This window comes from Cottoperca gobio, chromosome 9 (assembly GCF_900634415.1).
Source record: "Cottoperca gobio chromosome 9, fCotGob3.1, whole genome shotgun sequence".
NCBI classification, from domain to species: domain Eukaryota; kingdom Metazoa; phylum Chordata; class Actinopteri; order Perciformes; family Bovichtidae; genus Cottoperca; species Cottoperca gobio.
Genome location: NC_041363.1, coordinates 28,377,465 through 28,405,338, shown reverse-complemented (window position 1 = coordinate 28,405,338; position 27,874 = coordinate 28,377,465). Strand labels below are relative to the sequence as shown.

General features: G+C 40.4%; 1 protein-coding gene across 1 annotated transcript; it reads left to right on the top strand.

Moving 5' to 3' along the window:
* Positions 1–238: 238 nt before the first annotated feature.
* olfml2a (olfactomedin-like 2A) lies at positions 239–27,874 on the top strand. Its single transcript, XM_029440572.1, has 8 exons — positions 239–470; positions 10,428–10,691; positions 11,828–11,935; positions 12,085–12,261; positions 13,453–13,699; positions 20,839–21,138; positions 21,321–21,506; positions 24,860–27,874. Exons 1-8 carry the CDS (start codon positions 378–380, stop codon positions 25,462–25,464), a joined length of 1,980 nt encoding a protein of 659 aa, XP_029296432.1. The 5' UTR covers positions 239–377; the 3' UTR covers positions 25,465–27,874.

Below are 27,874 nucleotides of genomic sequence, written 5' to 3'. Positions count from 1 at the left end.
CATGAGAATATTATTATTATTATTATTATTATTATTATTATTATTATTATTATTATTATTATTATTATTATTATTATTATTATTATTATTATCATTATTGGCCAACCTCTCACTGCTGCTGTGTCAGTGAGTAAACCCCTCCCATCAGTGGAGGACAGCGGATGACAGATGATGCGCGCTGTGCGCCAAGCTGAAAACGGAGCGCACGGTGCAGACAGGGCGCACTCCACAGCACACACTGACATACATAGGCTGCATACAGACAGACACATACTATATGATCCTCACTGCGTGATAAGGAAATGGAGTTAAAATAGGCTCACTAATTTACCTTATGGACTAAATGCAGTGACTGTCGCTTTGGATTTGAGAACTTCATGCTCAGACACTCAGGAGAGAAAATGTGGAGATACACGAACTTGTTCGCCTGCCTGCTGGTTTTGTGTAAGGATGCGTCTTCACAGAACAAGGTAAGAAAAGACACGAAACAGGCGGGGATCAGATGAGTATTCCTTTATATTATTTTGCATTATTACATTGTATGACTGTATTGAAAGAGTCAGTGATGATCTTTATTTAATAACTGAAGATCACTACTATCCCACCATGTCATGGTGCCTCACACAAATAAGTGACTTGACCAACATTCTCCCAAAGACACTTGTAAAAGTTCTGTCTAAAGCCTGCAGATGGTTTAGGCTATGTGTCATTTTTTCTGATTTAATCCTGCCAATGAGGGTTTTTGTGTGACAGAGTAACAACAGTTTTATGTAATGATACCTGCAGTGTGTGCCAGCAGAGTGTGGGAGGAGAGATGGCACTCAGTGGGGTAACAGTTAGATCTGGCTGTCCTTGTTTGTACAGCTGGTGGACTCCAGTACCCCTAACTTTCCCTCAGCATAGTCCAACTCTACATACACACACACAAACACACACACAGCCAGAGGATAAACACATGTACAGTACATGTTATAAAACCAGAGGCTCTGTGTGTGAATATCAACAATTGTCTGCTCTGGATACAATCAGAGAACGAATCAGCAGCAATGTGCAGTGCAGGGTTAACCCCCCATAGTAGTAGTGGTAGTGATAGGAAGTGGTAGTTGTATTGATAGTAGCAGCAGCACTATTAATTACAACAGTACAAGCAGCATGAGATTGTGTTCAAGTAGTAAAAGTAGTTGTATAGTATGTGGTCAAAAGTATGTGTCTGGTTTGACCCCTTGGTTCCAATAAAGCAGGGGTCGGAACCTATGGCTCGCGAGCCATATATGGCTCTTTTGATGACGCGATATGGCTCGCAGACAATTTTGAGCTGACATTTTTTAACATGATTAACAAGTAATAAACAATTATACTGTGTAATTTTAAAGTAAAACATTTAGCAGCGAATTTGTTTTTAGTTCTCCCATCTCCTTTCCTCCGCTCTGTCTCTGACTGCACAGCGCACACATTTACACACGCGCGTGTGTGTGTGTGTGTGCGTGTGTGTGTGTGTGTGTGTGTGTGTGTGTGTGTAGGGGGCGGAGCCCTGCCCTTCGCGAAACAGCTGAGGAGAAACTGCGCAAAGCAAGCAGTAGACGGGGGTCAAACTCAATCACAGAGAGGGCCAACATTAAAAACAGGGACTACGTCGAGGGCCAAACACAGTCCACATTTATTGAACAGGATACACATATTGGATAAAGTGCAAAAAGATATGGAACATATTTAAGTCAACTGCAAAAGGACTGCTGAGCAGTTCAATTTAAATTTCTGAGCTGCAAAGTCGGCAAATACTCTCAGTTGATCAGCAGAATGCTGTCGGGAACACAGCGGTGGAGATGTTTGTCAGTGTTTGGAAACACTTAGTGACCAAAGTTTCCTTCTGCATCAGAGTCTCCCACAGGCAGCTTGGCATCACACATGTCCGTGATCACACGGCCCTGAAGCTGGAGGTTTAACAGTGAGATGCTTCGTTATGTCGCACAAACAGTCCAGCTCTCATCGTCCCAGAGATCTGTGATATCTTCATTTCATTCACACATTTAAATACTTCCTCAAATGTCTTTTCCCGTGGTTCTGCTGTGCATTGATGCCAGTTATGACAGACATATGATATTTTCTCGCGGGCCGGATATAATAATAATAATAATAATAATAATAATAATAATAATAATAATAATAATAATAATAATAATAATAATAATAATACAAATAATAAATTGTTTTTGTAAAGCGCCTTTCAAAACTAAAAGCAATCTCAAGGCGCTAAAAACAAACAAAAACAACACCAACAGACATAAGAGGTTAAATAGGTCATAATTGCCTTGAGTTTGACACCCGTGCAGTAAACACTGAAAGATGAGATAAATAACTTAAGCGTTTAGTTTATTTAATAAAAGAGCACCTGTTCAATGCAACACTGATACCGCTATTAGTACACGGAGACGTGTTATTCTTAAAAAATGCACGCATAAAGTTGCGTTCAAATTGATAAAATATATGGCTCTCAAGGAAATACATAAACAAATATTTGGCTTTTATGGCTCTCCCAGCCAAAAAAGGTTCCCGACCCCTGCAATAAAGGGTGATCTTAATGCCCCGGATTGCAATGATATTTTAGACCAAAGTGTTCTTCCAACTTTGTCCCTTTTCTGTCTCAACATGAATATGCCGAGCACAAACACAGCTCCATAAAGAAATGATTTCCCAGTTTGGTGTGGAAGACCTTGACTGAAGCCCATCCAGCATGATTAGGATGAACTGGACTCGACCTGATCACCCAACATCAGTGTTGGTCCTCACTAATGCTCTTGTGTCTGAATGGGAGCAAATCCCTGCAGCCATCTATCTATCTATTGTCAACTCATAACAACAAAGGTATGAATTCCCCCAAGAAAATATTTAAACAATTCAATCATGAACAAAATAAAATAGAATCATGCACATTTATGATTCATTAAATAATGATGTTACATAGAATCCGTTCAGGTGGAGAGTTTTGGAAATGCAATTGAAGGTTTTATAATAACACCTCACAACACCATTTCCTCATCATGCTCCTGTGTGGTGGCCACTGGAGATGCTCAGTCATCCCAGTCATCCCAGTCTCCGTGGCCAAACTGGATGCACCAGCATTAATGAGAGACAAAGCCCTCTTAGAAGAGGACAGGAAGGGCACCAGAGGGTGTCGTGGGAACCAGAGTGTGCACCTGCTTCGTGTTCTGGTTGTAAACAAACCCGGGGACAATTGGTGCAAGGTCAACTGGCGGCTAGAGAGAAGAAAACAGCCGACTGGGATGCTCAGTCTGCCTCATTGAAACAGCTCACAGTAGCAGAGACTGGGCTTAATGATTATAATCACTTACAGGTGCTGTGTGGTGCCTTGTAGCCGTAAATGATTGCTGCAATGTACACAAAACAACATTTTATCAGGCTATGTTATGCCAAAAGGACTTCATTTAATTACAGATGTCACATGGGGCTTGATGATGAGTCAACATTATCAGTCTGCTGAGAGTCAAGTCTCTCTGTTTGTGGTTAAAACAAAGCAGACTCACACCACATTCACACTGAGCCAATGACCTAGGAACAACCTGCTTTTGGTGTCAGTGTGGATGGTTCAACATTCACCATACAACCCAGGTGCACGGCCCTGCACATGACCAGGGTCTTACACAGGTCTGACGTTGCTTGGCTTGGGTACACATTTGTCAACGTGCATACTGTATTTTAGGCTGTTCTCCTCCATAGATTGTGTGGATGACTTCCAGCTCCTTCCCACAAGATTTTAATTAATCCATAAAAATGTAACTAATTCAAAGTTCCCACATTAAATTGCTCTACAGTGGAAGCCAAAACCACAATGAGTGTGCTGAAAAACAATTTTAAAAACTGCATTTTTTTCGATGTAAAAGACCAGTGGATGGACTTGCAGGTCCTATTTCACCAAAATTCTTAGAACAAGCCATTAAAAAAAAGACAGACTCGTTTACATCTTATGTTCCCAAATTGTTGGCCTTCTTTTTTCTCAGGCCTCTATGCCTTCACATAGTTTGAGCCGATGTTATCTCTCTGTGCAGATCCCTTGATCGTTGAGAGCAAGATATGTGATCGCAGGTCTCATATTTAGTTTGTCTCTTCTCTGGAGTATATGTCATAAGTCTTATATGATCTAAAGTCTCATGAAATCTCTCTCAGGCACTACATGATCTTGTACTGGCCCTTGGGTCCTTGTGTATTCTGCTTACAAACATGGATGCATAAATGCATGACATGCATGGTCATTCATTTAAAAAGACACATTTAAACCCTTTAAATACCCTTTGTGCACATACAGTGAGCAATTATAAACTTATGCAACACATTGTTCTATTCAATCCTCAAAAGCAGCATAAGCAGTATAAGAGACGTGCACCTCTCTTTGTGGGACATATTTCTGTCAAGGATGAGATTAAAAACAACAGAGCGTTGCATAGCTTGCTTTGGTGTTGATGGCTGAGGTCATGATGGATGTCCCAGCCTTTTATCCCCGGAAATGACATCCATATTATTTCTGCACAGTACAATTTACGGGCAATTCCGACATTCAGTGTCAGTGCAGGAAGTTGTATGATCTATATGCAGCACCACGGAAAGTACGGTGTGGAGGAGGTTTAGTGCATCTTATTTTCCGTGAGACTGGAACTCATATTAAACAATTCAGGTAACACTCCCCACCACAATGTCTGGCTGGATATTTTAATATCCATTTATTGCTCAATAAATGGAGTACAATATCTTTAACTGAGCTTTTTAACATCTCCTATAAACATCTGCTGTAACAAATCATCTGGAAAAAACACATTGGCAACATCTTTCATTCCATTCATTGTTGAGGTCACCAGACACACATTAATAATTAGGAAAGTGTGTCTTTGTGTCTGTGAATGGATTATTATAGCATGTGGATTTTATTAGGGAGCCATATTGACAGCTTGATTTGTATCTGTGTGTTTGCTTTCACAGGATTTTCACCCTCAACAGATGATTTGATTGTTAAAAGAAAATGTGAAAGTGTGTAAAAATCTTGTTTAAAGGTTTTCCAGAGTTCTTGCATGTTACTGTGGCTGCAGAGGAACTTTCCCATAAGTAATTGATTAATTCATTTCAGTATAACAGTAATTTCATAAAGGACGATATGTAGCCCATTAGTCTTTTATCTCATTTCTGTGTCACGATGTGTTGTGAAGACTAAAAAGTTCAGACACATAAACAGCCCAGCAGGAATGTATATATGTACCCAAAAAAGCAGCGAGTGCTTGGTACACTTTGTGTTCAGCTAATTAACATCCCTGTGCTAATGCCAGTGTTGTTGTTTATAGTCTGAGCCACCGACCTCATGGTTCATCTCCAGACTGAAGGCTTCATAGAACCCCCCCTTTGTACCAAGTTAATCTTTACTGTGGCACAGTAAGACTGTTTATCGTAAGCTTCGCTAATTAGATTAAAAATCAGGCGGACTCTTTGGACTGGAATGTGGACCCCGGTTTTGGTATTGAGTGCCCTTGACAGGAGATGATGTGGATTTTAAAGGGATAGTCCATCCTTTAAAATCACAAGCTTGATGGGCTTAAGACTGATTACAATTGGTATTCATGGTGACCTTTTGTGCATGTGTGGGAAAATAGTTCAAAAAGCAAAGAGTGAGGGGATTGAATTAGTTGCAGGTCATTACAAAGATCATAGCATTAATATTTGTGTTTGAAGGTTGGAACATGTAAATGAACATTTGAGATGCCACAGGATACCTGCACCACTGGCCTTACACAGCATACCGGTGTCCCAGTGTTTACACCAGCTGGCAAAGCACTGAGGATATCTTTGTTTATATTAACACGCCTGCAGATACAACAGGCCAGTGCTACTGAAACATTGACTTTAACTCTGAGGCTAACAAATGCTGAAGCCATTGTGTAACACATCTAGTGTTTTTAGCAATCCAGAGCACAATTGGGGGTTCACTTCATCACTGTCAGGGTGTGTTAGCTGTTAAAGGCTGCAGTGGTTGATCTAATAGAGTTCTCTGCAGCTCTTTTCCTCCCATTGTGCAGACATGAGTTCATGTTTGAGCCGTGTTCTTTTTGACCTGAAACTTGACTGCACTTTAGAGGTCAAAGCCAAAGACTCAAAGCTCAAAGCATGCGTTAAATACTCTGTACTCTTAATTATTAGCACTCTTAATTGTGTTGCCTGTTCTCACGCTGGTAGGTCAGCTTGGCATGAGATGCTGGACGGTCAGTTAGGCATACCAGCACATGTGATTTGACAGGAGGAGGAGGCAGCTGTTCTGATTGGCAGAATTATTCAGATTTTTCATGATAAGATGCTGACAGATGTTCCTCCTGCAGTAAAGCCTTCAAGGTAATAACTTTAGTAGCTTCTTGACTAGACAAAACATGAAGTACTAAAGTAAATCTGCCTGGAATTTCTCTGACTTCTCCAACTTAAAGCAATTTAAGCTGATGTTACTATGCAGCAGTCTGTGTTTGACTAGGGTTGAACAATGCAGCTCAGCAGGGCCGTAGGCATAGCCTCTGCTAAAGAAGTTTAATCTGCTAATCCACTCTGTTTTCATGTGGCTGTAGGATTTGTCAACCTGCTGCCTTTTCGCTTGACATGGGTCAGGATTGGCCCGGCTCTGCACACAGGAGTCCTGCCCCATATCAGACCCCCTCCCTGTATATCTGCAGTAATGGAGGGGGAAGCACACACCCCTCCACAACTTCCCCCATCACTCAGACTGCATTCCTTCACTAATGAGCCCCCACCACCTCCACCTCTACCACTCCTCCCCCATACCTTCAGCCTGCTAAAAAAACTTTCATAATTGATCAAATTGTAACAACGGAAAGTCTTTAAATAACAAACACGACCAAATCACAAATGCATTATTCAAATGTCTTACTTCACCCTTTTGTTCTGTGATGGTCATGCACTGAACATGGCTGTATATGTAACATGTGTATCATTTATTGTTATTATGTATATCATTTTTAAAGGTATACTTTTAATATTGCACTTCTATAAATGTGGATGACTCCTAAAAGAATGGTCAAAAAGTCAGGTCAGACATCCTGACTTTTGTGGGTCAAGCTCAAAAATCGCTGGAGCCTACATTTTCCATAATGCAAGGATCTTTTCATCCAAATCAGACTGTATATAAAAAGTGGACGTAGTCACTGTGACATCACCCATTGGTTTGTGGACTACAGTTTGGAAGCCTTGAGTTTGGTGTTTTGGACATCGACATCTTGTTTTTTTGGAACCAGAAGTGATCGGAGAGGGTGGAGCTAAGTACAACCGAACACTGAAGAAGACATTTTTAAGTGTTAAAATGTTACAATTAACTTTCATGAAATGAAAACACAAACTGAAAGAGTTAAAGTTCCAAGACGAAAACACGGAGAGCACCCAACATCGTGGTAGCACACTGTCAATCACAAGGTAGCCCCGCGCTAAAGCATACCCTGCCTTATCTTCTATTTTTGTTCTGACATAACCAGGAGGTGTCTATTTAAGTGGACTTTAAACCTCTGTTACATATCTTGGAAAACATCCTTACAAAGAAGGAATTATCACCATTATGGAGAGTCAGAAATTGCAAAGAGTTTGCTTTATAAGGTGAATTATATCCATCCTCAGTAAATCTTTGACCGGAGATTCTACAAATGTGTTCTCCATATTCTGAGAGTCCTAACTTCAGTCACACGAGGATAGGAACACCGCTCATTAATGCGCTGAACAACATCTCTGATAAAAGTGATACCACATGTGCTCCCATCCTGCAGAGGTCCCAAAATCTCACCGGGGAGAGATGATAGTCCAAACCTCCTCCAACACATGATCCAACAGCTCTGACTCCAAGACAACACACACACTGAACACATGAGTGATAGCCAGTGAGAAACCAAACCAGTACCATTACTGTTATGAATGTGACACAATAGGTGGGACTCAAAAGCAACAACTCAAGACAAGGTTTCAAAAGTAAAAAGGTCTTTACTCAAGATCGTTATGAATTAAAACAAAAAATCACTCACTGATGACAAACATGAACAAAACTAAACTTGATTTAGGCAATATTCTACAATAGTTTACGGATTCAAAAACACTGGCTCTCTTAGTGGTAAGACACAAGACGAACTGGCACAGGACAAAGGGAGACAAGGACTATATACACACACATACACACACACACACACACACACACACACACACACACACACACACACACACACACACACACACACACGAGGTAATGGGAAGCAGGTGGCAACAATCAAACAGGCGGGAAACCTTACAGACAGGAAGTGCTCTGAAACGAGAGGGAAAGGTAATTACAAAATAAAACAGGAAGTGCAATGACAGACAGTGCATGACGAGATGAGACATGAGTGGCTGTAACTTAACAAGTGAACAATGAGACAAGACTAAACATAGACTCTAAACTAAACATGAAACATAACATAAATACATTAACACACATGATGGGATGTTACAATTACAATAGCAATACTACAATTAAAGTACAATGTAGTACTATAGTTCTGCATAGTACTATGAAAAGGTGCATGATTATGAACATATAGTATGTATTGATACATCAGAGTCTTGTCTTTTCAGACGTTGTGGTCATTTTCAAAAAGACCAATGACCTGTGGTACAATGCAAAGGATACATCTCAAACCTTACAAATATGGAGTCTCCATGTGAGTGCAAAAAGGTCAGACAAGGTTTTATCACAGTGAGGCTTTAAAGGGGAGCTCCACTGATGTTACACATAAGAAACAGTTTCCAGGTGTTGGGGTGTATATACTGCATATGTGAAAAAGATTGTATAAAGCCTTTTGTTACTCCAGATGGAGCTGTGTGAAACCTGATAAATTGTCTTTATGGATGCACTTGAGTCAGCGTCGGTTGGGCTGAAGACTACAAATTTGAAGGTGAAAAAAATCTGGGGGTTCGAAAGAAGAGGGATTATAGACCTGTGTGGCCCGCTCTTCATCTCTGCTGCAGGCTCGAGGCTCCATTTTGAATTTAGAATATTTGCAAACAAGTGGCCATTTTGACCTAATGATGAACATTCACAGCAAACGTCATGGAAATCTGTATTCTATTTTAAAATACCTTGTAATGGACAGTGTTGGAAGGACCCTCTCGGCCATCCTTGGGTCTAGTGGGACAAACAATTATGCAAGCAGCACTATGGGTTACGACTGACATGGTTTCAGCTCTCATTTTGGTTGCTACAGTGTCAGCATTTCAACATTGGTGCAGACATTCTTATCAGAAGCAATTCAATAGTAAGATGGATAGATCAGAATCAGAAATCCTTTATTAGTCCCACAACGGGGAAATTTACATCGTTACAGCAAACAACATATGAAGTAAAGTGCCGAGCACACGATAACTAAATAAAAATAATATAAGTACAAGCGTTTGAGTAGTTTATAAAGATGAATATTGCACATGACAGTGATAATTGCACAACAGTGGTGGAATAGTCTGTTTTAGATGAAACGACAACTCTTATTTTGTGATCAGACCATAGACTGTGTATAAGAAGTGGATGCAGCCACCATGACGTCACCCATTCGGCCCAAACAGCCAGCTAGCAAGCTACAGATAGACCATGTGCTGTGTTTGTGTGACATCTCAGACTGAAGTTGAAACAGTTTTAGATCTTCCTCCCACTACACTTTCAGTTTGAACACCATTTAAAAGGACATATCTGTTGCAAAACCAACTTACAAATTTAACCTAGAAGATTTTGGTCTTTTGAACCAGCCCACCCTCCACTCTGAAAAAAGGGAAAATGGATGTTATAGACAAATTGGAGTTCTCAGCAAATGTGCAGTAAATCTGTGTCATTGAATTAATGTATGAAAGCTATCTCCACTGTATGCTAGCTTGCACTCTCATTGGGTGAGTGTGGAATGTCTTATCAGGCTGCCTTGCATTGCTTCCTGTTTATTAAGTAAGCCATGAGCATGACCTGCCAGAGCTCTTTCATCGTACATGGCAGCCAAGGAACAGCTGGTTATGCACCTGCTATGTTTGTCTATGTAGCTCTCCTCTCAATCACACCTGCTAACATGTGGTTATTTTTTAGGATCTCCCTTGCTTTTGTGTCCCTCAATAAAAATGGAGTTCTAACTCATGGAGGTCCAGCAGGGGATAGACAAATGGAATATATGACATTTTGTGGGTTTGGATAAATATAAAGTGCAATCATTAATATCCAAGTTTGGTGTGTTAAATTCGAACACAGTCCTGAATAATACCACAATAAATACATAGTTCTACTTCATGCATTGAGGAGATACTTTTGTGCCAAACTAAAAGGAAGATTATAGTGACAACACAACATTTAAAAATGGGACAATTCACATTCTGTTTTCCAGATCTTTGGGGAGACTGAGCCTGTTCGGATGACGTCAGAGGGCTCAGACTGCCGCTGTAAGTGCATCATGCGCCCTCTAAGTAAAGATGCCTGCCAGCGGCTGCGGAGCGGCAGTGTACGTGTGGAGGACTTCTACACAGTGGAGACAGTCAGCTCCGGATCTGACTGTAAGTGCTCGTGCACGGCCCCGCCATCCTCCCTCAACCCCTGTGAGAATGAGTGGAAGATGGAGAAGCTGAAGAAACAGGCCCCCGAGTTACTAAAGGTGACGAGATGAAACTTAAAGCTGCTGATGTACAACATGTATGCGATCATAGCATCTTTCTGATGGATGATGGACAGTTTTTGTTTGTACAGAAATTAGACAATTCCATTTGACATAAATTTGCATATTACATTTTTGCTTTTAATACATTTAACCATGAGGAATGTTTATTACGACTCAGAAAAACACATTCCAAAGTCCATTTTTAAGCATTAATGTCAAACATTTGCTGGTTCTATCTTCTCAAATGTAAGAATTTGCTGCTTTTCTTTTAGAGCCTAACAATAATCACACAATAAAAGTAATTTGGATCCATAAGTAAGATATAAACCAGATAAAATAATTTAAATAGTTACAACTAATACCATCAGTTAAGTCATAAGATAACAGTGTGTCTTAAAAAGAGATTTAGAAGATATTTTTAAAAAGCCACAAAGTTCTTGACAAATACCACGTTTATACCTTATTACAGTTTTGCAGTAAGAAAATAATTGTTTTAAATTTAAATGTGTTTTTAGAGGAGGAAATTAAATACGATTTTGAAAGATTAATACAAAAAGAATGTAAGGTAACACAGAATAATAAAATAAGATGTAAAAAAGTAAAAACACATTTTTCAAAGAAATTGAAATGAACACCCCAGCAGTCTAAGTACTTGTTTCATGTAGAGTGCTTGTAAAACAGAACTAAAAGAAAACTAATCAGTGAAAGGACAAGTTCCTCCAATTTGAAAGCATAAAAGGTCATTCTTCAACTCTCTGTGACCCGACTATAGTTGTGAACATGTCAGCACACCTCTAATGTTTTACAGGCAGGAGAAGCATGCTATGTACCATATGAAACAAAAGGCAGTTCCAGATGTCTGACTCCACTTTAAACTTTCGATTAAACCAATACATCTCTGAAGGAAATCATGACATTGAAAGGGGAAGGTTTAAAATCATTAAGATGGTTTCTGAATGAGCCCCAGACTGAGAACACTCAGTGTTGATGTCAATAGGTAATCAGAGCTAATGTTTCGGGAGGGCACTTAAGCTATTACTGCAGTTGAACAGAGGTACATAAAGCTGTCAGAGTTGTGTTCAGGAAACGGTGACTAACACTAGTTTTACTCCTTTTATGGCATGAATGACCAGCTCCAATCTATGGTGGACCTCCTGGAGGGAACGCTTTACAGCATGGATCTCATGAAAGTCCACTCCTACATCAACAAGGTGGTGTCTCAAATGAACACCCTAGAAGAGGTAGGCAATCAGCCACACGTCCTCATATCATTGTGATCAAAGTGTTGGCAGGGGACACATTATTGAGAGGTGTTTTTGGTGACTGCATACGAGTGTCATGTCATTAAACGGATCGTGATTGCTGTGATAATAATGATGTTATCTTGCAGACAATCAAGACAAACCTTACACGGGACAATGAATTTGTCCGAGACAGCATGGTGAGCCTCACCAACCAGTTTAAGAGATATGACAACTACACCAACGTTATGATGAGCATCAAGAAGGAGATCTCCAGCCTCAGCCTGCAGCTGCTACAGAAAGACTCATCTGAGAGAAAAGCACAGGTTAGAAGAAATACTTCCTGTGCTGTTATATACACATGGAAGCATTAGAGCAACTAGTAATTAGCTCGCCACTGGCCTGACCTGTTACAGTCTTCCCAATTATATCATTGTAATCACAACTTGGAAATAATGCATACACGCAAGACACATTTAAGAACATCTTCTCTTACTACAGCTAGAACAGTGATGTCAGCAGAAGTGCTAGTAATAATAACGATATTGGCATAATTTTTAACAGTAGTTGTAGTAGTAATAGTAGTATAAGCGTATGCATAATTTGCATGATAATATATAGTGTATTTTCTGTGCACTGAGACATTTTCAATAGAGATATCACATGGCATTTTTTAAATGTTGCGTCTCTGACACATTGAAATCCAAAGGATGCAGTGAACTCACCATCGTCGTGTCCAGGGGACGCACACAATTATTGTCCCCTGATAATGCTACATTGTGAACAACAAATCCTTGTTGAAATCATAGAAATAAACAAAAAGAAACCTCGCTGTCAGAAAATATATTCCAGTGACCAGTCACCATTTTATTACTGTGTGAGCAGATGATCCCGTGTTCAGAGTTAATCATCTCAGCAGAGACTCTTGCTCTTGCTGCAATAAGACCAATCCTTGCAACACTGATTTTGTTTCAGCAATCAAGGCTACAAACGTGGTATTGTTAACTAAACGCAAGTGGCCACTGACTAATGTTGTATTAAAAAATAGTAAGTAAATATATTTGCTGCCATTTTCTCGCGCAAAACTATTCTCAATGAGTGAAAGCAAAACGTAAAAAATCTTCTCAGAAAGAAAGAGAATAAGCATATTTCTCAAAAATATTATATTTATACAGTATAGTTTATTTACATTTTTCTGGATTGAATCACACTTTTAAATCTTCTTTTTAGATACTGAAAAAGAATATGTATAATATATTTGTAATTTGTAATATGTTTTGTAATAAAACATGAGTTTAACACACAATTTGTTAAAAAACAAACAATTTATTTGGGGTCGTCTCAAATGACCAACTGTGGATCACGGGGACTTACTACATTGAAAACGTATCAACAACACTGACAAATATAGAAGGTTTACTGGCTCAACACACCCTTTCATAAGCGTAGTCAACATATGAGACCCACAAGCCACTATTACCAAGTGTCCTGATATAACCACCATGTCATGTTTACAGCACACTAATGAAGAGAAAACCAAGGAGGCTATAAAACTACCCAACAAGAAGACCACTGCAGCCAAACTTTCACCCAAACCACCCAAAGAAAAGGTTGTAAAGCCCAAGAAAGAGGTCATTAAACCTGGGAAGCCGGCCAAGCCTGACCCTACAGCCAAAGCCAAGGTGGTTGGCCACCAGCCTGGCGTGGTGAGGGGCATCACATACTACAAGGCTGCCAAGACCGATGAGGACGAGCACAGAGGAGGTGAGAGTTTTCAGCTCTGTGTACGCTCCCAGCATAGTGGTGTGTTCATAGAAGTCCACCCTCTCTTAGGATAAAGCAAACATTGTGCTTATACTTTGGCTGAGTTTGCACTCCCATCTGTGCGTGATCCACTGTGGGTGTTGAAAATTATCCAGATTTATTTCTTCAGCAATCTAATCTAACCCCACATAACACTTTGCTGGATCAGGATCAGCCAGCAGCCATACAGTCATAGATAGATAGTCAAGGCCTTTATTAGCTGGATTTAGAGGACAATATAAAGCTTTCCTGACAATGCTGTTTCACACAAGTGTGAGATAAGGCTGTAATTGTGTTGCAAACTTGACACTGAAGCACCAGGCACTAAAACAGGGAATCCATCGCTCTGTGTTACACAAGATCTCCTCAAAAGATTTATTTTGGTGTTTTAGCAAAGATGGTGTAGTCAACGCAGGATTGGTTAGTGAGCAAAAATCCAAATCTTTTATTGACAAAATACATGGAGCTGATGGAATGCTGTCTCAAAGGAGTGCTGCTATGTCCATGACATGCCTCAGCTTCACTCCTCAAGAATGTGTGGGGACCCTCAGCATTGCAGAGAAAACATTTCCTGACTCCTTCCAATCCTCTTTAAGTCTAGTTGAGTGAATAGGTATGCTACGTTTGCACAGGGCACACGCACATAACACTGTCAGACCATGTGTTCTGCCATGTATGTAACCTCAGCGAGCCCAGCCACCCTTGTCAAATCACTGAGACCAGTCGGCTGCATTTCCATAATCTCTGGCAAAGAGCAGGATGCAGGATGGGAGGATGAAGTACGAGGAATTTGTAGCCAATCAGGATTTTGCAGATCTTGCATTACCATGTAAATAGAATCCAACTTTAAAGGGACAGTTCACCCCCAAAGTCAAAAATACATATTTGTACTCTTACCTGTAGTGCTATTTATCAATCTAGATTGTTTTAGTGTGAGTTGCTGAGTGTTGGAGATATCGGCAGTAGAGACGTCTTCCTTTTCTCCAATATAAGGGAACTTGATGGCACAGACCTTGTTGTGAGCGGTTTTAAGCAGGAACTATTTTTTTTCTACTGAATCACAGCGCAGTGATCTACTCATGGACAAGAGACTCGTGACAGAGCAAGATTTAAACATTAATGCTGTCCTCCTCGGCTGAGCTATAACGTTAGCTAGCTTCTGTGCAGTGATACAGTAAAAATATGTATTTTGATTTTGAGGTGAACTGTCCCTTTAAAAGTTATTTTAAAAGGCAAGTACAATGTTCCTTTGTTAATTTTCAAAACCTAAAAGACTATGGTATTGTTTGGAAAATAGTTTGCAGTAATGTCAAGCATAAAGGATGCTGGATGGATGCAGACGGATAGATAAACTAGCATGGACCATTATAAACTACTTAAATGTCTTCATCACAGTATCGAAATGTTTTAAAGGAGTCTTTGATCTGTGTAAAAGTAAAGTAACAAAAGGAGTACAATGTGCGTCCCATCTGCTTTACAGAACACAGATGAAAGCGACATCCATTAACTGATCTGATGATTAATCTGATATCCTCTTTCATGTAGTCTCCACATAGTCAGTAGCTACACTCAACCAGAGATACAATGGCTGTACCAGATAACAGTTTCTTGGGTTTGGTGTGTAAATGTGTTATATATAATTGCAGGTACAATTTAAAACTTCTTAATCACCTTAAAAGATTTAATGGCTCTCTGAAACCTCCTACTGTTGATTGTGAAAAACTTCCGAGGATATTGTTTCTACTCCCTAATCAGGTCCATGTGATCAGTGTACGCGTCTCAGGAAAATGCACTGCTTATTTAGCACTGCTGTGATCTGCCCACATCTGTGTGGCAGCTCAGGACATCAGAGTATGAGGACCAGAAGGAGAGCAGACTCTCCCTCTGCTGACATTAAATTGATTCAGCCTGCTGTCTTTTATTTAAAAAATGTAAGCAGACCACAAGTGACTATAGAAAACAGAAACAAAACAAACATCTTTTCATTTGAAGAGCCGTTATATTAGCAACAGTACTGGTAGAGATAAGATAGATAGATAGATAGATACTTTATTTATCCCGAGGGAAATTCAGGCATCCAGTATCTTAAAACATTTACACAATTAAGTAAAACTTTATATTTCTGCATGTGGCAGAGCTCAGAGTTGTGCTGGAAGTCAGAGGTGTAGATGGTGAACAAGACAGGGGAGAGTACCGTCCCCTGTGGCTCTCCAGTGCTGCTGACCACAGTGTCGGACGCGTAGCCTTTCAGCCTGACGTACTGTGGTCTCTCTGTGAGGTAGTCCGTGATCCATCTCACCAGATGTGAGTCCATCCTCATCTCTGTTAGCTTAGCTCTCAGGACTAGGGGCTGGATGGTGTGGGTGACTCCATCCTCTATCTGTTACATAGGGCTTACTCTCATCTGGACAAGGGGAGTGGTGTTAAAGGCGCTGGAGAAATCAAAGAACATCATTCTCACCGCGCCACTCCCCTTGTCCAGATGAGACTAAGCCCTATGTAACAGATAGAGGATGGAGTCATCCTCTATCCATCCATCTTCGCCTGGTATACGAGCTGCAGAGGATCTTGTGCATGGTGGACCTGGGGTCTGAGGTGATGGAGCAGCAGCCGCTCCATGGTCTTCATCATGTGTGATGTCAGTGTAATCGGCCGGAAATCACCTGGTTCCCTAGGGTGTTTCTTTTTGGGGACAGGGATGAGACATGAAGTCTTCCAGAGTACTGGGACCCTCCCCAGCCGCAAGCTCAAGTTGAACATACACCGAAGGGGCTCCCCGAGTTCAGCAGAACAGGCCTTTAGCATCCTTGGACACACTCCGTCTGGGCCAGCCGCTTTACTGGGACGCAGTCTTTTCAGCTCTCTGCTCACCTGATCTTTAGGTGATGGTGGGGGGAGGGGTGTTACATTATCCATGGTGATGATGGGGGGGAGGGTGGTTGCAAAGTCCCTGGAGGCAGCCTGGGTGTCGGTGTTGGGGGAGGTAAGGGCAGGGGCGGGGGTGTGTAGGGAGGTGCTGGGTGGGCAGCTCCTGGCTATCAAACCTGTAGTAGAACAGGTTGAGCTGGTTTGCTTTCACAGCATCCCCTTCTGTTGTGTTGTTGTCCTTCTTCTTGCAGCCTGTGATGGTTTTCATGCCTTCCAGAGCTCCCTCGTGTTGTTGTCCCGCAGCTTCTGCTCTACTTTCCTTGTATATTCCTCCTTTGCCTCTCTCAGTTGAACCTTGAGCTCCCCCTGCACACGCTTCAGCTCTTCCAGGTCTCCCTCCTTGAATGCCCTCTTCTTCCTGTTAAAGAGCCTACGAAATTATATTTTGTCAGTGTTATTGTCCTTGGTATATGATAGAGGTTGCATATCTATTGTGAAATATGCCATATATATATTTTTAATATTGATGTATTCGTAATAAATCACGATCATAACAGCATAAAAATGACTTCCTAACAACAATCGATCACTGCGATGGCGATGACGTCACAAGTAGAATACAGCCGCCGCCAGTGTTCATCTGCGTTACAGCCGCCGCCAGTGTTCGTCTGCGTTACAGCCGCCGCCAGTGTTCGTCTGCGTTGAAGCGTCCAGCAAAGACTGCTGTCAATTATTACGAGAAAGAACGGACAACAATCGATCGTCAAGGATAATTGTGAAGCGATGTGTTGTATGGGGATGTGGGGCCGTCTCTAGCTTTCTGTGGCCAAAAGATGATAAAATGTTGCGTTTATGGACAAGACAAGTGCGTCAATGAAACCGACGATTTGTGGGCAGCACTTTGAGAGATCGTGTTTCGAACAAACTATGCTCGCCAAGGAAATGAGATTCAAAAAGAATTTAAAACCGAACGTAGATGCTGTGCCTACAATACTGCCGAGACCCCAGCTAGCTCAATCCAGCATGCCGATTCAAACACGTCCGCCGGTGCAGAGTCCTCCACCAAAGAGACGACGAAATGCATTCGCCAAAAGGGAGAGAGCAAAGGTAAGCCGTGCTACTTGTTTACTGTATTTATTGTTTCAAGCATAAAGCCATAATCGGCCTAGGCCTACTGTATGTAACGAGTTTACATACAAATGTGAACTGTAATGTAAATGTTTCCTAAATTTCCCTCGGGATGAATAAAGTATCTATCTATCTATCTATCTATCTATCTACACCAGGCCCTAGCCCTGTGTGTTATTGTTTGTAGTATTAATAACTTTAGCTAATTACACTTCATTAGGTTAATTAAGTATAGATTCAATATTTATTACAGGCTTCCCCATTTTATTTTGTAGTTTGAGTAAAAGCGTGAGTCTATTTAACTTTTAACGATCACCCTATTATTACATAGGTATTGAAACATTGATGAATGAAGCCACTGACAGAACTGAGGATACCTGTATGATCAGCGACCATCTATTGGACATCCACACTGGGGAGGAAGCTGTGTGTACACCAGTAAGTATACAGACTGTACGTCATCTGTACATTACAGTTGTAGTACCAGTAGACCTGCACATGACGCGTTAAACATACAATCACCACATGCATGTACATAATTCATATATTTGTTTAATTTGATATTATTGCTCTCTCAATCAATTCAACCACATCTTTTATTATGAATGTTATTAGATATGTTCTTTACGCAGACATGTATAAATGCAATACAATTTCAAACTGGTTTGAAAGATTTATGAGTAAAGTTGTGTTTTGTACATTTCAGACATGTCAGAAAGAAATTGCTGTGCAGACGGATCCCCCTCCACGGACACACCACAAGTCCATGCAGGCGCGACCACATGTCAGGTCAGCTGGTTCCAATCCAAGTTGGTTGTTCCAAATGTCAGCATCATAATATATATATATATATATATATATATACACACACATACATACATACATGCATATTATATATAATGCTTGATTATAAAATGTCTGTTTTGCAGAGTATGTTACTGAACTCTTGACCGAGACTCAATGTTTTGTGCCAAGACAATGTTGATGAGGAACCTTTGGAAGTCCCAGCTCCACTCAGCAGTCGGTGGAAGAACCAAACAAGAGGGATGCTGTTGTGCTGTATAGAAGCAGATTCAATCACTAAACTGACATTGTGTTTTGTTATTGACTCTAATAAAGTGCTGATACTTGAACGACGTGTAGTTGTCAGATGGAAACGTAGTACAGATCTTTTGAATGGCACATGATGGCATTCTGTGGTTCTTACCAAGTATTCCCCAACAAAATCTCACCGGCGGTATGCCACATAGCGATACATTCTGTAACATACAAGATAATACATGTCAATGGTAATCACTTCAACCTTATTTGTTTATTTATCTATGTATTCTGTAACTTTGCCAGAGTGACCTTTCGACTTCCCAAAAATACATCAAAGTTTCTGAGCTCTACACATTTGTGCACACAAGTAACTTCCTCATTACATGGTTGATCACCTGCTTGTTGTCTGTCCCTCTTCGAATACCTTTGGTAGGCTGTCTGCAACACCCAAACATCGAGACACTTTGATTGGAATCCTGGGTGATCTGTTATGCAGGTTATGTTTGCACCATGTCCCTCAAATTCATTGAATTCCTCCATGACATCATTTTCTTGGCAGCAGCTCTTCAATTGCTTCCATAATTGTACAGTTTTCACATGTACACCTAATTGTACAAAAGAACAATGATAAGGACATGTACACAATATGCAATATCCAGAAAAAAGGCCAATATTAACGTCATCTTAATTTTCATACTATTTATATGCCTGTGTTTGACGACAGGCATACACAGTTTGTCTGTTTGTTAGCTAATAGCTAATGCTTTATATACAGCCTCGTAATATATGACGTTTGACATCAGACACAACGATAGAACCTCAACCGCAGAAACTTATCAAGTTATCAAGCTTTAGTTTTAGTTTAGCTTTAAAGTCGATGTGTCCAAGTAGAGAAATAATTGAATATTTAGGGATCGAGCAATTTGCGGACAACTAATCGGGTTCCATAACAATTCAAGGAAACCAAGCTATTGACTCGCTAGCAAGCTATCGATATCTTGCGATCTATTTACGATCGAGGATAATGTTACGTTTTATTATAATGTATTTACTGTATTTATTGAGAAGTTCTATGATCTAAATCCACGACACCGGCATCCTCTTCAATAAACTCCTCTTCTTGAAGGTGCAACGTGTGCCGACTCACTGTCACTCGATTCTGTCGAAATATCCGAGCCAGAGTCCGACATCGCCACGTCTGCCGTGCTGTCTGTGTATACTGGTGGACTGTTTTCTACTTGTGACGTCAGAACACGGCGTCGGGTGTTTCCGGTAGCGGCAATGTAAACATCGGTGGTCGACATACTAAATCATGATTTATTAAATACTGCGATCATTGTTGAAATATTATTTTTTTATTTGATGCATTTTCATATGTTACTTTTTATTTAGTTTGGGTCTATTCTTTATTGTGAAAAGTAGTTGTCAATGAATATTGTCTTTCATGTTTTTCATTGACAAAATTAACACTCACTGTTAGACAAAGTACTTCATTTCAAACATACTGAGACCATGACACTCTCCATTGAAAGCCATAGATAATAAATCATTATATAGATAATTAGATAATGCAATCATATTAGATTGCAGCTGTCATTACATTCTCAAGCATTTTTGTTAAAAGCAAAACACGGCCTGAGTCCTCTCTGTAAAGAAACCAGTTTAAGCTCACAGACAGCAGAACAGGCTGGGTTAGGAAGGAAAGAGGACAAAAAGGTTCAGAGAAGAGGAAATTAGTTATTGTTCTCTGTGTTCCGCACAAAGCGCACCATAATATGTCTCCTGCTGTTGAGGAGCAATAGACTGCACTGTACTGTAAATAATAGGTTTAAAAAAACTTTTTTTTAAAACAATAAAATATCCCCACACACTACGGGATGATACTGCCCTAATGTAACCATGACCTAACAAGAACAATAAGTAAGTTGTTACCACTCTCCTCTATCACTACTCAGGACTGCCTGACATGGTTTGGCCATCTGCTGTATTTTGAATGAAATCTAGTTTTTTAGAATCTTAAATTTCTTCTCTATCTTTTTGCCTGATTGCCCACTCTCCACCAGACCATCCTGCCAAAGTATACACAGTCCATCACATCACAGAAAACCAGTCAAAGAATGGAGGAGCTGAAATGATCCTGGAAACCATGGAGGCCACTGTGGCTGAACGCATTGCATCCACTGCTGTTCCCACAACTACAACTACTACCACCACCACAACTGCTGCCACCACAACTACTGCCACTACTACACCCACTACTATCATCACACAAAGTACAACAACATCTGAGAGACCAGCTCCGACCATTGTGCTGGTGCTGGACAACTCCAACAACAACAGTCGGCCCACTCTCCACAGAGCAGGTATGTGCTAAATACCCCTCTATGACTAAGCTCAGTATGTTGTTGACTGCAATGGCAGAGGCCAATTTAGCAGCAGAAGTAGGTTAAGTCTGTCAAGAAATGTATGAGCATACAATTGATTTCAGCCCATTTTAAAGTAATTATCTCATGTACGTATTGAATGTTCTGCTTGTTTCTTCCAGGGAAGATCCTATACTGTGAAGGGACTCTAGCATCCATTGACCAGCCAGAGAAGCAGCACAGTTATGGGCGCAATGAGGGAGCCTGGATGAAGGATCCCCTGGCTAAAGACTCCAAAATCTACGTCACAAACTATTACTATGGCAACAACTTGGTGGAGTTCCGCAATGTGGACAACTTCAAGCAAGGTGTGCTTCATTTAGGTCTTTTTACAAAGCCCCATTGGCCCACCATAAAGCTTCCTTCACATGATCATCAGTAAAACCGCTCTGCGCTGGCTGTGCCGTTGCTTTCCTATGGAGAATATTGAGCACTACTGAGTGCTATGCTCAAAGTTTGAATTATTAACATGTTGGCCTTGGTTGCAGCTGACATTTCAAAGCACAACCCATGAGATTAACTGAGCTGAGTATTAGCTGAGTATGTGACGTAGCCATTTTTGATCTGCCATCTGCTCTATGCCCTACCTCACGATTACCAAAAAACAAATGTCTTATCAAATAAAGACAGCTTAATCCATGTTTATGTTTCATGCCAGGGATTAACAGAAGTCCCGCCATAGATACCTAAAACTACCTAAGGTTTGGATTCTTAGTTCTGTGTCAGATTTCACCCACGCAACGCTAGGCGAATGTATTGTACATGATCCTCTTTTAATTTCCCTTCACAAAACTGGAGTTACATTCCGGTAACCTCTAAATTGCTTTGTCTCATTACTGAATACACCACTCTGGTACAATGTTCATTGACACACTTTGACCAATCTATTCTTGGGCTGTTGTAGTCTTGTCGTAGAGTTACATTTTTGAGGGGGCGGACGACAGCTACGATATGGCCTATGTTTTCTAACTGTGAGGCAAGTTTAAGGGAGGGGGGGAGCAGAGGGAGAGACATGAGGCAAATATATTGCATGAGTCAGCGGTGGCAGTCACACACAGCTCATGGAGGCAAGTAACTTTAAGTGGCAAAATTAAATGTATTTTTATTCAAGAGCATTGCAGCCTGAAACTATGGAAGTAAGGGAGGAAGGTATCTTGATATTTTTGAGGGGGGGTTCCCCTACCCTACACCATAGGTTAGAAGTCAATGCACGTGGCTATGGTATAACCCTTAAACGCACAACCTTAAACCTTTAGTCTGAAGTGCACATTATCCTTTCCGAGTTTTTTATAGACACAAAGATCCGGGTTGCAAGTGCATTCACTGTCTGCGTCTGCATTCTATTTGGTGTTTATCAAGGCCTTTTGAGAATTAAATATACTTACAGGTACATTTCCTTGGTCAAAGGTCAAGGATAACCTTATTATTTTACATAGCTAAACAGACTAAATGTTTACTCCTCCACCCTTAACTATAATTTACAGAATATACTTTTGTCAATTATATAGCAGTTATCCTTCAGCCTTATAACCCACAGGATGTCATGATACAGACAGAGGTCTGTATCATGACATCCTGTGGGCTTGAACCTTTACAGAGACCTGGTGGGACAGCTACAATACAATTTGGTCCCTCTGACTCGCTCTATTTTGCTTGCTCACAAAACTGTGTAGATCAATTTGTACTCAGAATATTGCACAAACTCAAAAACTCCTGTGTAACCCCATGTAATCCACTTAGAACAACACCATTAGGACATGACTAAGCAATGGAACATTTGCTATCAAGCCAAGCAGACTGACACATATCTTCCCTTTTACATCTTCTTCATCATCTAACTCAAAACACCCTTATTGTCCCAACACAGTGGTCTAACCCTAGTATCAGCCTATAGTTGTGTTTTCTTTAAAAACATTGATGAAATTGATTCGTGTTGATTATCCAATGAGCTCTGTGAGACTGATGAGATCTGTGGAATGCAGGTCTTAGTTGATTCATGGCTCCAGTGGGTGGGAAAATCACCTTCCACATCCAAATCAACTGAGGAATTGGATTACACTATCTAAGAGAGTTAAGATGATCTCCCCTCGTAGGACTTGGCTTGTTGATCTAGATGTGTTTGGACAATGGGATTTCTAAATGCACTTACATGTGAGGCATCCTGCAGTGCGGTGAGCTCACAGCTGTGTGCGGATGACTAGGTATTTGGAGTTGCTGTGATGCCTGCTGTTCCCTGACATGTGCTCTGGCCTTTCCTTTGAACTGGGCACAGCGGAGAGGGATTAATAGTGTGGGCTGGCTTTATGGATGGGGATGGGGCTGGTGGGGGTGGGCGGGTTCTATTGCACATTGTTTTTGTCCTTCACTGGGATTTCCATTTATTATCATTATCTAAATCAGACTTCCTGAGGTTGGAAGGTTAGGATAGCAGATAGGATGTGATTAGAAAATTACACCTACAGTACACAACGTGTTTGTTCAGGAGTGAACTCCTGAGCCAACTGTGTCACTGCCACATGAAGCCAGTGTGTACACAGTCTGGCATTGTAAAAACATTGTCATTGGTGTTATGAAGGGCATAATATCAGCTTTGCACACACATTGCTGAATGTATCCCACTCATAATAAGGAGAGTCTATAAAAATACACAACAGCACAGCAGAGGGGTCTTAAACATCCTGAAGGGGTTTTCTTTAAAGGTCCAAACTGTAATTCCGAGCCGTCAGCCAGTCAGTTAGTTCATTAGAGCAGACTGCTGAAACTCTGAGAGTCTAAATATCTCTGCTGTCTTATAATCTTCACGTGGAGCTCAGATATCTGTGTTTACTGTGGCACTGGGGGCTGTACGCTGTACGCTCCAAAATAGTCATTTAGATTCCCGTATATTGGACCTGCATTGATAGCTACATAAATCATTAAGTACAATAAGATTAGAAATTCATTATGTCAAACTTTTGAGAAGTGTCGACATACACCAGTTGGTATGTAACTGGCAATTGAGTAAGTTTTATCATAAGAATTTTGAACAGATGCTTAAAATGACCGCAGTATTGATTGAGGTTTTCTGCCTTATAACTGTCAAAGTCTGTTGACATTTTCTTTACATTAAACAGTCTCTAAACACTGCCATAGCCTATAGCGCGTTACGTTTAGTGTTTACAGAATGTAATGTATGTCATTGTGTTAATTGGACATATGACATTGTCTCATATCGATTGCAGGCCCCTGATTTGAATCGAATCAAACGGTATTGTGGCAGAATTTATGATATAAGCAAATATTGTATTGTTGTCCAAAGAATCAATATATTATCGAATTGTGATGAAACTTATGATTTACACTCCTACTGACAAGGTAACTAACTAGGTACAGGAAGTTGACTTGACAGTTTGGCGTAAGAGGGATGACAAAGGCGTAAGAGGGGAATGGAAGAGAAGTAGGATGGGAAGATAGTAAATACAGTCTGACTTTTCTTGGAGCCAAAATGGAGCAGCCACTTGTGATCACAGACACTTCCACATTGGCAGTTATTTGCCGTGGTGGAGCCAGTTGCAACAGAGGTGAAACAGTGGACCATTTTGTGCAATAGAATGTGTTCATTTGCAGATGAGTATTCACCCATGTTTTCTAATAAGTAATGTAATATTCTTGCTTATTGTAGGTCGATGGAGTAACCTCTTCAAACTGCCTTACAACTGGATAGGCACAGGCCACGTGGTTTATAATGGAGCCTTCTACTACAACAGAGCCTTCACCAAGAACATCATCAAGTATGATCTGAGGATGCGATATGTGGCGGCGTGGACACTGCTGCATGACGTGGTTTACGAGGACACTACCCCCTGGAAATGGAGGGGCCACTCGGACATTGACTTTGCAGTGGATGAAAGCGGCTTGTGGGTGATCTACCCTTCCGTGGACTACGACTACAACCAGCAAGAGGTGATTGTCATCAGTAAACTGGATCCCGGAGACCTGTCCTTGAAAAAGGAAACAACCTGGAGGACAGGTCTCAAGCGGAACTCCTACGGAAACTGCTTCATCATCTGTGGTGTCTTGTACGCCGTCAATGTGTACAACCAAAAGGAAGGTGAGGTCAATTATGCTTATGACACTCACACCAACACTGAAGCCATCCCACGCCTGTCCTTCACCAATGAGTACTCCTTCACCACCCAGATTGACTACAACCCCAAGGAGAAAGTTTTGTATGCCTGGGACAATGGCCATCAGCTCACATATCGAGTAAACTTTGTTGAGCAGTGAGCACAGCCAGTTTATAATAGAAAGATGCTCAGTATTTGACAGCATAGAAGCAGCCATATTGGACTCAGGACAAAGGATGAACCTACACCAGCCTTCCAGTACCAATGCACGCCATTCAAACACCTGACCTCAAAGTGTACCAAACATACATGCCTCAGAATTGTATTTGGATGTAAACGTACATTATGTCAATAGAATGGACAACGAACAGTGAAAATAATCTCACAGGTTGAGTTAAAGCTCATTAGGCAGATCTTATGCAAACATAGATATTTCTTTATATGTTCATTTATGAAATGTCAGCAGGCTGGCTAACTAGCTGACAAATAGATAGCTATAAATGGTTAGTTTAAAATGGGCATAGCATGCATTACATCGTGTGTCGAGGTGGATTTTGATTCCAATTTCTTACAGCAGAGTCACTAAGCGAAAACTATAGACAGCAGGAATCATAACCGTGACCAACAACTTTAAACGTACATTTGGGCACATCAGCCCATCAGTTTTCAAATCACTGATGTGCCCAAATGTACGTTTAATGTTGTTGGTCACGGTTATGATTCCTGCTGTCTATAGTTTCATCAAAACAGACATAAATATTTAATAGTTTTCAAAATTGCTACCAAGATGCATATTAAAGAAGTGAAATAACCAGAGTCATTGAGAGTATATCGTCCTGGGGAAAGAGAGGAGAGTTAATTCGGAGACACTTACAGTATGTCAAGAAATTGTAAGTGCAAATGCTCTTTAAGGAAGCATCCATGCAGCAACGATCTCCCCTGAAATAAACACCTAAATGGACTCTAAATCTTAGGGAAGTCAATGGTATGAAACCTTATAACCTACATTTGGGCTGTTGGGCAGCAGCAAATCGTCTTGGCAGTTCTGACCTTCAAGGAAAGGAGAGTCCAAAATGGAGGAAGCGATCTAACTTATTAGCACAAAATAGGCATGGATTTTAGACAGTTATTTGACAAGAGTCGATAGTATCTCTCTTGAATTTATTGGTCTGTTAGTAACTAAGAGCTGTTGTGACCATGATTGTGACCATGATTGTGATTGTCTTCATAGCAAGTTAGACAGCAAATACTGTATCTTGCCAGCAACAGAGTCCTGCGAGTAGTCACTATGTCATCAAGGCTCTAGCATTGCTGATTCCATGAGGACATGTGGATGAATGTCCCTGTGCCACTTTCAGGTGTGTTTGGGCCTTAATAGCGTGTCAGATTGTAATGGCTGCAGTGTACATCTGCATGAATATGATTGAATATTATTAGTCATATGGCAGCCAATAAGCTGATGAATAGGGTAGTGATGGTGAAGCATTAATGAAACAGCTAATGCCGATCAGCTAATGCGAGTGTGACTTCAGTGCCCAACCTCAACGCTGTGCTTTATTTTTTTTATTTTTTTTATTTTTTTATTTTTTTATCGAAGCTAGAATCTAGTCGGATGAAATGCAGTGTAAGAAATGAGCATTTACCTTCAGTATTCAGTTGTTTTTCTGTCACTTGGTTTGAACTTTAAAGTTTTAAGTTAAGATAACCTAACTCACTAGCTAACGTAGCACCACTATCAGGTTTCCTAACTTTATTTTTTGCCTTTAAAGTAGGCATCAAATGTTTCTACACAGCTAGTGATCCAGCTCTCCACTCCCCAACTTTTAACTCAACCAATGAGATTATTTCTGCCTCCAGAGTAGTTCTCCATCTGAGATATCAACTATTTTTTCACTTGCCCATCTACTCCATCCGATCACAAAGCACTGATCATGAATCTGCTTTGATTATTATTCCGGCCTCATGAGGCTTCCTGTCTCTTTACCATTGATGTTGTTTTGAGGGATGTGTTGAATATAATATGAACTCCAAAAACAAGACGGTGTACACATGTTTCTAAGCTTAAGATTGTTTTATATTTACATGAATTATTTTGGCAATATGATAAAACTCTTTTTTTATTTCCATTTATCTTGTTGAATTTTTATGTTTTTGTATTAACATATGCAGCTTTCATCATTGTTAATAGCATTTGCATAACCACTACATTTGTTTTAATTACTGAATATTTTACATTTTCATCTCAATGGAAATTTATAACCGTGATCAGTCATGCTAATTCAAAAGGTGCACTGTACCATTAGCTGCCCCATCTTCAATAATAGACACCATAAACCATAAATGTTTTTATTTTTGACAATGACTTACAGTACTGTGTGAGGCACATAATAGGAATGGTAAGATTTAAGTCACATGAGGTAACTCTTACTGCATAAATAGTGTGGTCTTGTACAGGATTAATGATTCACAACCAAAGTATTTAGATTGTTCTTGAATTATCAGGAGTGCTTTGTTAAAAATATTCATAAAAAGGCATGCTGATTGCAATAAAGTCATTTGTTCAATTGCAA

Excerpts from the sequence above, each read along its gene's own strand:
- olfml2a (XM_029440572.1), top strand. The coding sequence starts at position 378 with ATGCTCAGACACTCAGGAGAGAAAATGTGGAGATACACGAACTTGTTC. Across the intron at positions 10,692-11,827 it reads AGGCCCCCGAGTTACTAAAG|CTCCAATCTATGGTGGACCT; the intron begins GTGACGAGATGA and ends ATGAATGACCAG. Across the intron at positions 12,262-13,452 it reads CATCTGAGAGAAAAGCACAG|CACACTAATGAAGAGAAAAC; the intron begins GTTAGAAGAAAT and ends TCATGTTTACAG.